At 35.0% G+C, this 12,301-nt stretch overlaps 1 protein-coding gene across 1 annotated transcript in view; it reads left to right on the top strand.

Annotated features, from left to right (window-relative positions):
- Positions 1 to 12,301, top strand: part of Ptpn22 (protein tyrosine phosphatase non-receptor type 22) — a 53,621-nt gene that overhangs the window by 25,556 nt on the left and 15,764 nt on the right. Inside the window, exons 12-15 of the mRNA XM_046458285.2 lie at positions 8,320 to 8,396; positions 8,531 to 9,351; positions 11,099 to 11,182; positions 11,758 to 11,888. Coding sequence (XP_046314241.1) covers positions 8,320 to 8,396; positions 8,531 to 9,351; positions 11,099 to 11,182; positions 11,758 to 11,888 — 1,113 coding nt within the window. The remainder of the gene's footprint in view (positions 1 to 8,319; positions 8,397 to 8,530; positions 9,352 to 11,098; positions 11,183 to 11,757; positions 11,889 to 12,301) is intronic.

Genomic DNA, 12,301 nt, shown 5'->3' on the forward strand with positions numbered 1-12,301 from the left:
CAGAAACTCTGTACACAATACCTGCCCATTCTCCCCTCCCACTAGCTCCTAGAAACCAATATTCTACATTCTTTTTTGGAGTATGTGTGTTAGGAATTGAACCTAAGAGTGCTTTACCACTGAGCTTCATCCCTGATCCTCCTTTTATTTTTTATTTTGAGACAGGGTCTCACTAAGTTTGCTGAGGCTGGCCTTGAATTTGTCATACTCCTGCCTCAGCTTCCTGAACCACAAGGATTATAGGCCAAACCTGGCCAAAATTCTACTTTTTATCTCTATGAATTCAACTACTGTAGGTATCTAAAAGGAATGAACTTTACCTTTGTGTCTGGCTTACTTCACATGGCCTAATGTCCTTAAGGTTATCCATGTTGTAGCACGTGTCAGAATTTCTTTTCTCATTAAGATTGAACAATATTACATTGTTTACCACATTTTATTTATCCATTCATCCATTGATGGACAGCTGAGTTGCTTTCATATTTTGGCAGTTATGAGTAATTCTGCTATAAACATGGGTGTACAAATATCTCATGTCCCTGCTTTCAATTCTCAGAAGTGGAATTTTTGGATCATATGGTAATTTTATGTTTAGTTTTTCGGGGAACCACCATACTGTTTTTCATAGAAGTTGTACCATTTACATTTCCTCTAGTAGTACATAAACTTTATGCTTTCTCTATATCCTTGCCAATACTTGATATTTTTAAAATTGGTGTAATATAGTTATACAAATAGAATTCATTGCGATATGTTTATACATGCACATGACATAGTTTTGGTTAATTTCATTCTGCTGTTCCTTCCCTTTTCCATCCCTCCTTCCTCCCCTTTGCTCCCCCTTCCTCTATCCCACAGTTCTCCCTTTTATTTTCGTGAGACCCCACTCACCTTTTAAAATTTTTCTCTAGCTTCCAAATTTAAGAGAAAACATTTTACCCTTTATTTTCTGTTTCTGGCTTATTTCACTTAGCATGATATTCTCCAGTTCCATCCATTTACTTGCAAATAACACAATTCCGTTCTTCTTTGTGGCTGAGTATAACTCCATTGTGTATATATACCACATTTTCTTTATCTAATTGTCTACTGAGGGACACCTAGGCTGTTCCCATAACTTGGCTGCTGTGAATTGTGCTGCTATAAACAAACATTGGTATGCACATATCACTATAGTATATAGTAGGTTTTTAAAAAAAATTTTGGTTATAGATAGACACAATACTTTTATTTATCTTTATGTGGTTCTGAGGATTGAACCCATTACCTTACACATGCAAGGCAAGCACTCCACCACTGAGCTCCAACCCCAGCCCCTGATTTTAGTTCTTTTGGATAAATACCAAAGAGGGGATAGCTGGGTCATATGGTGGGCCCATTCCTAGTCTTCTGAGGAATCTATTACTACTTTACAAAGTGGTTATACCAATACTTGGTATTTTCTGTTTTTTTTATCACCTTCTTTTGTATGATAGCCATCCTAATGGGAGTGAAGTAGTATCTTATTGTAGTTTTGACTTGCATTTTCCTAATGATTAGTGATATTAAGCATCTTTTGTATGCTTATTGTGCATCTGTATATCTTCTTGGTAATTCACATGAAATACACTGATTCTTTCCTTTTTAGTCCTGGGGGTTGAACCCAGGGTCTTATAGGCAAGCACTCCACTACTAAACTGCATCCTCTACTGTATGTCTTCTTGGAAAAATATCTCTTCAAAAAAAATCCCTTCAAGTCTTTCACGCATTTTTTAATCGGGTTTTTATTTTGTTGTTGTTGACTTTTAGGAGTACTCTATTCTGGCTATTAACCCTGAATCATATATTTGATTTACAGATATTGTCTCCTATTCTGTAGGTTGCCTTTTTACTCTGTTGTGAGCCCCTCTTTCCAATCATTTTTCCTTTTTTTTTTAATGTGGTACTGGGGATTGAACCAAGTGGTGTTCTATCACCTAGCTACATCCTCAGCCCTTTTTATTTTTTGAGACAAGGTCTCACTAAGTTGCTGGGGCTGGCCTTGACCTCGTGATCCTCCTGTCTCAAATCTCCCAAATTGCAGAGATTATAGGCATGCACCCTTGCACTCAGCTTGATTGTATCCTTTGATACATGAAAGTTTTAAATTTTGATGAAGTTAAATTTGTCTATTTTTCTTTTGTTGCTGTGCTTTTGGTGTCATATACAAGAAATCATGGTCAAATCCATTATGTAAAAAATATTCCAGTTTTAACATTTTAGCTCTTACAGAGATGTACATGCCATACATAATTGTCTTTGATAAATTTCATGTTAATTCTTGGATATGCTTTTGTATATTTTGAAGGTACCTCATTCTTTTGGATATCTAGTTTTCTTAGAACCATTTATACTTCATTGAATGATTTCGGCACCTTTGTTGAAAATCATTTGCCCACATAATTAAGGATTTATTTCTAGGCTCTGTGTTCTATTACATTGGTTTATAGTCCATCCTACAACAATATCACACTGTTTTGGTATTTTTTTTTAAAGAGTTGGAGTCCTGCCATGTTGCTCAGGTTGGCCTCTAATCCTTCTGCCTTAGGCATGTACCACCGTGGCTGGCCCACAGTGTTTTAATTACTGTAGATTTATAGCAAATTCTGAAATGAGGAAATATGAGTTCTTAAACCTTGCCACTGGGCTTTTGATAAGCATTGCAATGACCCTATAGATTACTTTAGGTAATACTGTTACCTTAAGAGTATAAAGGCTTCTACTCTATGAACATGGAATATATATTTATATTTTGTTTAATTTCATTCAGCAATGCCTTCTAGTTTTCAGTGTACAAGTTTTTTGCCTCCTTGGTTAAATTTATACCTAAGTATTTTACTTTATGTCATATATAGAATTATTTTCTTTTTTTTTAATTTAATTTTTAAAATTTTATTGGTTGTTCAAAACATTACAAAGCTCTTGATATATTTCATACATTTGATTCAAGTGGGTTATGAACTCCCATTTTTACCCCGTATACAGACTGCAAAATCACATCGGTTACACATCCATGTTTTTACATATTGCCATACTAGTGACTATTGTATTCTGCTATCTTTCCTATCCTCTACTATCCCCCCTCCTCTCCTCCCCTCCGATCTTCTCTCTCTACCCCATCTACTGTAATTCATTTCTCTCCCTTGATTTTTTTTCCCTTTCCCCTCACATCCTCTTATATGTACTTTTGTATAACAATGAGGGTCTCCTTCCATTTCCATGCAATTTCCCTTCTCTCTCCCTTTCTCTCCCACCTCTCGTCCCTGTTTAAATGTTAATCTTTTTCTCATGCTCTTCCTCCCTGCTCTGTTTTTAGTTGCTCTCCTTATATCAAAGAAGACATTTGGCATTTGTTCTTTAGGGATTGGCTAGCTTCACTTAGCATAATCTGCTCTAATGCCATCCATTTCCCTGCAAATTCCATGATTTTGTCATTTTTTAGTGCTGAGTAATACTCCATTGTGTATAAATGCCACATTTTTTTAATCCATTAATCTATTGATGGGCATCTAAGTTGGTTCCACAGTTTAGCTATTGTGAATTGTGCTGCTATGAACATCGATGTAGCAGTATCCCTATAGTACGCTCTTTTAAGGTCTTCAGTGAATAGTCCGAGAAGGGCAATAGCTGGGTCGAATGAATGGTGGTTCCATTCCCAGCTTTCCCAGGAATCTGCATACTGCTTTCCAAATTGGCCCGCACCAATTTGCAGTCCCACCAGCAATGTACACGTGTACCCTTTTCCCTACATCCTCGCCAGCACTTGTTGTTGTTTGACTTCCTAATGGCTGCCAATCTTACTGGAGTGAGATGGTATCTTAGGGTGGTTTTGATTTGCATTTCTCTGACTGCTAGAGATGGTGAGCATTTTTTCATGTACTTGTTGATTGTATATCCTCCTCTGAGAAGTGTCTGTTCAGGTCCTTGACCCATTTGTTGATTGGGTTATTTGTTTTCTTATTGCTTAATTTTTTGAGTTCTTTGTATACTCTGGATATTAGGGCTCTATCTGAAGTGTGAGGAGTAAAGATTTGTTCCCAGGATGTAGGCTCCCTATTTACCTCTCTTATTGTTTCTCTTGCTGAGAAAAAAACTTTTTAGTTTGAGTAAGTCCCATTTGTTGATTCTAGTTATTAACTCTTGTGCTATGGGTGTCCTATTGAGGAATTTGGAGCCCGACCCCACAGCATGTAGATCGTAGCCAACTTTTTCTTCTATCAGACGCCGCCTGTCTCTGATTTGATATCAAGCTCCTTGATCCATTTTGAGTTAACTTCTGTGCATGGTGAGAGAAAGGGATTCAGTTTCATTTTGTTGCATATGGATTTCCAGTTTTCCCAGCACCATTTGTTGAAGATGCTATCCTTCCTCCATTGCATGCTTTTAGCCCCTTTATCGAATATAAGATAGTTTTCTTAATGTTCTTTTCATATGGTTCATTGCTAGTACATATAGAAATGCAACATTGATATTATATCCTGAAAAATTTACTGAATTTATTAGCTCTAGCAGGTTTAAAAAAATTTTTTTATTTGTTCTAATTAGTTATATGTGACAGTGGAATGCATTTTGTTTGACACATTATACATAAATGGAGCATAACTTTTCATTTGTCTGGTTGTACTGATGTAGAGTTACACAAGTCATGTAACCATATATACACATAGGGTAATAATGTCTGACTCCTGTCCCCATGACCCCTCCCTTCCCTAAATTCCCGCCTAGTCCAAAATACCTCTATTCTTCCCACCCACCCCTAGCAGGTTTTTGGTGTAATCCTCCTGACAGAAGATCGTATCTGAAAATAGATAATTTTACTTCCTCTTTTCCAATTTGGATGCCTTTCTTTTTTTTTTTTTTTTGTAATTGGTTAGGCTAGAACTTTAGAATTCTACAACTTCAATACTATGTTGAATATAGGTGGCAAAACTGACATCCTTGTCTTGCTTCTGTTCTTAGGGCTTGTAAAGCTTTGAGTCTTCCATCATTGAATATATTGTTAGCTGTGCATTTTTGTATATGATATTAATAGTGTTGAGAAAGTTTCCTTTTTTTTTTTTCCTGCATCACTGGGGATCAAATCCAGAGCTTCATACATTGTAGGCAAACATTCTACCACTGAGCTACATCTCAAGTCCAGGAAGTTTTCTTATATTCCTGGTTTGATAAGTATTTTTATCTTAGACTTTTCTGCATCGATTGAGATGATCATGTGGGGTTTTTCCTTTTATCTTATTATTGTGATGAATTATATCAATTCTTCATGTTGAACTATCCTTGCTTTGAGAATAAATACCACTTAGTGATGGTGTATAATCCTTAAATTATGCAGTTGAGTTTGGTTTGCTAATATTTTGTTGAGGACTTTAACATCAATATTCATAAAGGATACTATTTTTTTTCCATACTGGGGATTGTACTGAGCTTTCCCCAACCCTTTTAAATTTTCTTTTTTGGGACAGAATTTTGCTAAATTGCTGACACTGCCTCAACCTCCTGAGTTGATGGAATTACCGGGATATGCCACTGTACTTGGCTTGTAGTTTTCTTTTTCTTGTAGTATCTCTTGTCTGGCTTTGGTAACAGGCAAATACTAAGTTCATAGAATGAGTTAGGACAGGTGCTTTTCTATTCAATTTTTTGAAAGAATTTGTGAAGGATTGGTGTTAATTAAAGTTTGGTAGAAACCTTTTGCTACTAGACATTTCTTTGTTGGGAGGTTGTAGGTTGTAGGTCTATTCAGATTTTCAATTTTTCTTTAGTTTTGGTAGATTGGCAAACCCATTTTTATCTAGGTTACCCAATGTGTTGATGTACAAGTGTTCATCACATTCTCTTATAATTCTTTTTATTACTGTAAAAGTGGTAGTAATGTCCACATTTTCATTTCTGACTTTTAGTAATTTGAGTCTTTTTTTTTCCCTTAGCCAATCTATCTAAAGGTTTGACAATTTAGTTGATCTTTTCAAAGAACAAACTTTTAGATTTGTTCTCTGTCTTTTCCTAGTCTTCATTTATCTCCCACTTTAATCTTCACTATTTCCTTCTTTCTGTTAGCTTTGGTTTGATTTAATTTTCTTTTTCAAGTTCCTTATAAAAGTTAGGCTATAGATTTGGGATCTTTCTATTTTAATGTATTCAGTTACAGCTGTTGAGTTTTCCTTTTAGCACTGATTTCACTGTTTCTTATAACTTTAGTTGTCTTTTTGTTCTCATTTGTCTCAGGTATTTTCTAATTTCTTTGAGATTTCTTGTTTAATCCATTAATTGTGTTAATATTGAATTTTCAGGTTTTCCTTGTGTTATTTCTAGTTTTGTTTCATTTCATTGTGATTAAGAAAATATGATTGCGGTCTTTTAAAAATGTGTTGAAACTTGTTTTGTGGTCTAGCATATGGCCTATCAAGGAGAATGTTCTCTGCACTTGAGAAGAATATGTATTCTGCTGCTGTTGGGTGGAGTGTTCTATACATGCTTGTTATGTCTCTTTAGCTTACAGTGTTTTTCAAGTCCTCTATTTCCTTACCAAATTTGGTCTTTCTATACATTATTAAAAGTGAGTATGAAAGTCTCTATAATAGTTTGCTAGGGCTGGTGTAATAAGTATTACAAGTAGGAGGCACTTAAAACAACAGAGATTTATTTTCTAATGGTTGTGGAGGCTAGAAGTCTGAAATCTAGGTGTCATCAGAACTAGGCTCTAACAGCTCTAGGGGAAGAGTCTTTCTTGCATTTTCCTTGTTTCTCTGTTTGTTGGCAATCCTTTGCATTCATTGTCTTTTAGATAACATACTCCAATCTTTGCCTGTATCAGACCTCATCTTAACTAATTACAATCTGTTTAGACCTTATTTCCAAATAAGATCATGTTCACAGATATCATGGGTTAGATTTCATCATACCTTTTGAGGTGACACAAACCCATAGCAAGTAGTATTATTTTTTTTACATTTTCACATGTCTGAAATCAGCATATACTTTATTATTTATTCCAATCAGTTATACATGATAGCAGAGTGCTTTTTGGTTCATTGTACACAAATGGAGCACAATTTTTGACTTCTCTGGTTGTACCTAAAGTAGGGTCACACCATTTGTGCAATCATACATGTAACTAGGGTAATGATGTCTATCTTATTCCACCATCTTTCCTACCCCATGCCCCACCCCTCTTTGCCCCATCCAAAGTTCCTCTACTCATCCCATGCCCCACCCCCATTATGGATTAGCATCCACGTATCAGAGAAAACATTTGGCCTTTGTTTTTTTGGGATTAGTGTACTTCACTTAGCATGATATTCTCTAACTCCATCCATGAAATCAGCATATACTTTCTAATCAATGGTACCTTAAGAGTCCATGAATCACAGTAACAAATTTCTTTTTCTTTTTAAAAAAATATTTATTGTTTAGTTGTAGTTGGACACAGTATCTTTATTTTATTTATTTTTTTAATGTGCTGCTGAGGATGGAACCCAGGGCCTTGCACATGCTAGGCGAGCGCTCTACCGCTGAGTCACAATCCTAGCCCCAGTAACAAATTTCTTAATTTTTTAAAAACAAAATAAAGATTGAGAGTGGCTACATAGGTCTGGGAATATGACTCTAGGTTGAGTATTCAGGGACAATTTCCTTATGCAGATGACATTTAAGCAGAGATCCAATTACTTAGAAAGAGGCAACCATGCAAAATCTGGAAGAAGAATGTATAAATCAGAGGGAATACTAAGTGTAAAAAGCATTGGACTGGAAACAAATTTGGCATGTGAAGAATGGCAAGCAGACCATTATACCTGGAGCAAATGAGAAGGAAGAGTAAACAAGATGAGATAGATGCAGGGACCTAATAAGCACCTATTAATTGATTGACATGCTAAAATTTCTGAAGTTAGAATGTTCTAAAGATTGAAGTTACCCCTAAGAACATTTTAAAACTCCTGTGTTTGAAAAGATGATGCTATTAGTAAATTCATCCTTTATCTAATACTTTTTTAAAAATTTTATTTTATACCTTTATTTATTCATTTTTTTAAATGTGGTGCTGAGAATCAAACCCAGTACCTCATATGTTCTAGGCAAGCACTCTACCACTGAACCACAATCCCAGACCTATTCTGATACTTTTAATCTCAGTATATGAACAAGTTTCTGCTGGGTTCAATATTTCAGAAGCTCATCTAAATCTTTCATGAATTAGATTTTTGTATTTTCTGAAAAATTACTTCTTGGTCCTCTGAATGTTAAAATATTTCATGGACATGGCCTTACTAAAAAACCATCTCTGATTTCTTTCTTTTGAAGATTCAAGCAGTGTACTTCATTCCGGAACAAAATCTTACTCAACAAACAAATTCTTGTTTCCCTAATTTACCAGAATGGTGAGTACAATTTTACATACCCAAATGTTGACTAATTGGGAGAAGAATATCATGCTTGTACTTCATTGTTACATTGGGAAAAGCCCTCTTTGAGGCATGGTATTGTCATTACTTTTTTTTTTTTTTTTTTTCAGCACCATAAAAGAAGAGAAAATGATGAAACAGCAGAGCAAACAAAGGACAAAGGAAGGAATTGCAGAAGCTTCTTCCTTCAACTTTAGGGTTTCTGAAATAAGTGCAAAAGAAGATTTCACTTTGCACTCTGCTAAGTCAAGCCCTTCTTTTGACTTTTTGGAGTTAAATTATGATTGTAACAAAAATGCTGACACAACCACGAAATGGCAGACTAAGCCATTACCAGTAGTTGGGGAACCCCTTCACAAGCATCAAAGTTTGGACTTCAGCTCCAGTTTGTTTGGGGCTTATTCTAATTCTAAGCCTGTAAATGCAGAAGGAAGGGGTTTTAATTCAAAGGGGCCAATAACACGGACCAAATCAACTCCCTTTGAATTCACACAGCAGAGAAAAAGCAAGGAGTTGAACATTCAGGAAACCTTTTCATATTTGGAAACTCAACCTCATGATTCTCATCTTGTCAAATTGCAGTCTCAAAGAGTGATGCACGTTTCTTCAGAAGAACTGAATTATTCACTGCCACATAACTCTAAGCACCAAATGTGTAATGCCTCTAATGAAAATCAGCATGACTCCAGTGCATTTGGTGTCTGTTCTTATATGTCTTTGGTGGAAGATCCTTATTTTTCATCATTGCCTCCAAGTAGTTCTGACTCTAAAATGTCCCTTGATTTACCTGAAAAGCAAGATGTAACTGTTTTGCCTTCTTCATTGCCAACATCCTCTCCAACCCTTTTTTCTTATTATAATTCATATGATTCTTTGGCATTGAATCCTCTGACCAATTCTCCATCACTGAAACAAGAAGCAATCACAGTGGGTAAGTTACTTTTTAAAGTTTGTAGCCTGTTAGATTTCACTTTGCTCTACAGAATATTTGGTTTCTTCTCATCCTATCCCATCTCTTCCTCTGCTTCTTTTTCTTCTTCTCATCTTTAAAGAAATAAACTCCAGAGTATTTTAACAATGTGATAAGCTGAAAACAATATCAAATGTAGTATTCCATGAAACAGGTGGTAGAGAAGGCACTCAGATCTAATAAAGGATCTGAGTCAACAAGAGAATTCCTGAAGGAGGCAATCCTCTTTCCTAGAAATGTTTATCAAAGGCCCACAGTTAATATACATAAACAGCTTCCAAAGAACAGTGGAAAATATCTGATCAGTAGTATCATATGTCATTCAAAAGTTGTGTTGCACAATCATATTGCTCTAATGAATTTAACATATTGTTAAAGCATTCAATTCTTTTCCTGCAGGAGTTGAAAGGGGAGGACCTGATTTCCTGCCCTTTTGTAATAATTTAATAGATGAGAAGATCTGCTTGGCATTTTGTGTAAAACTTTTATCTTAGGACACACCTTTACTTTCATATTTTATCTGTTTTACAATTCTGGATTCTGCATATTATATATATTGTTTAATGGATTCATTTGAAAGTAGAAGTGAAGATCCTGCTAAGAAACTATTATAATTATTACTTCGAGGGGCTAGGGATTGAAACCAGAGCCTCAGGCATGCTATGCATGTTTTTCACCACTGAGCTACATCTCCAGCTCAGGTTATAATAATTTGATGTGAAAGCAGGTGAGGGAAAGTAAAGAGTAATTTTAATTCTCTTAAGCATACCATCAAATAATTTACTAAGAACATTCTACTTAGTAGAGAAAAAGTTTTGTTTTATAACATTCTTTATTGTATAATTTCTTTTCGTTGGTCCCAGGAATGAAACCCAGGTCCTGATGTATGCCAGACAGGGCTTGACTTCTGAGCTACCCTCCCAGCCCATGTACAGTGTTTCTCTATAGATAGATGTGTAGATTATTTGTAGTTTTGTTGCAAAAATATTTTATCTGAATTCTAGGAAGTTTCTTCTTTGATTACTTTATATACTTTGGTCTTGTTTTATAATTTAAGCATATCTTCTTTTTCTACACAACCAAAATACCTAAGATTTCTCAGAGCATCATAATCATTAAAAGAAAAAAAAAACAAAAAAACCCCCACAAATCCTTATTTTCAAGGATTGTAGCAACATTGACACATATGCCATCTGGTGGCAGTTTCTTATAACAGAATTTAAAATTTTCTGTAAAACCTTTGTTTTGTAAAAAAGAAATAAAAGGAAAAACATCCATATTCTTGGGATTTTGTGTGGAATAAAGAAGGCATACTAAAATCTTTATAATTTTATCTGCTGTATAATGGAATCTTCGGCTTGTCAAAGTGCTTACTTTATTATGTATTCAATATAAAAAAGAAAAGAAAAAGAGGAAAGAGTTATGCAGAAACCAGTCCAAAGCATCCTAATTCTTAGTGACTCAATCAAAAATACTTTTGGGCTTTTAGAATAAAAAAAATTTGAAGAATAAGTAAAAACTTCCTGGGTTTGCACCTAAAGACAAATTTGTTCTGCTGCTTTTATCCTTGAGTGAATAAATACCAGCTTTAATGGTATTTAAATATAAATTCTATTAAATTTATGTTTAGCATTAGGTTATAATGTAAGAATTTCCTTTGGATTGTTCTTATTAAAACTTGTGATTGTATTTCTGACATTGTGGATAGCAACTTTTCCTAGAATGGATGATGAAATCCCCCCTCCACTTCCTGAACGGACACCTGAGTCTTTTATTGTAGTAGAGGAAGCAGGTGAGTACAGTTGAATAAGTATACAATATGGTGCTACTTCTCAGTTCTCTTCAGTGTTCTGTGTACTACTGATGAGCAACATTTTGTTGTTGTTGTTCCTGGGATTGAACCTCAAGGTGCTTTGCCACCAAGCTACATCCCCAGCCTCCCCATCCCACCTTTAAAAATATATATATATATTTTAATATATATATATATTTTAATTTATATATATATTTTAATATATATATATATATATATATATATATATTTTAGTTGTCTACAGACCTTTATTTTATTTATTTATGTGTGGTGCCAAGAATTGAACCCAGTGCCTCTCACATGCTAGGCAAGCACTCTACCACTGAGCCACAACTCCAATCCATTTCCAGTCCTTTTGAATTTTTGAGATAGGGTTTCACTAAGTTGCTTATGGCCTTGCTAATTTGCTGAGACTGGCCTCAAACTTACAATTTTCCTGCCTCAACTCTCAGCCACTGGGATTATAGGTGTGTGCCATGACACCCAGCAAAACATTTGATTTCTCAAAGAAGAGCACCACTCCTAAGAATTGGGCCATATTCACTTTCTTCTAGGCGAATTCTCAACGAGTGCTCCCACATCCTCATCTCCAACTGTGAAGGTGAAAATTGGAACCTCACTGGAATGGAGTGGAACATCTGAATCAAAGACACTTGATGACTCTGTGAGACTTAGGCCAAGCAAGGTCAATAACTTTTTTTCTGATTTGGTTCATGTAGATTGAACAGACTATAATTTCATTCCATGCACCTATCATTCTCTTAAGTAGACACTACATACAATGTTCTAGAGGATGTGGGGAATAAGAAAAATGTGAAAGACATAATTATTGACCTTAAGAAACTTGAAGTTGAGATACAGGATGTATACATAAGTCTTCATCTTATTTATACTTATTATAGCAAGATAAATATGATCAATGTTCTGTAAAAGATAAGGAGAGTCAAAGCATAGAAGACACTTTCAGGTTGGAAGTGATCAAGAAGACAGTGAAAGAAGAAACATTTGGGCTGGTTCTTAAAGTTAAGGCAAAGAAATATTTTATATGATGGTAGCTTTTTCATAGTCTGTATCATGTTAGTTTTGATAACATTATAA

This window comes from Marmota monax, unplaced genomic scaffold, assembly GCF_021218885.2.
Source record: "Marmota monax isolate L192 unplaced genomic scaffold, Marmota_monax_Labrador192_F-V1.1 WCK01_AAM20220418_F8-fsc00087, whole genome shotgun sequence".
Taxonomy (NCBI): Eukaryota; Metazoa; Chordata; class Mammalia; order Rodentia; family Sciuridae; genus Marmota; species Marmota monax.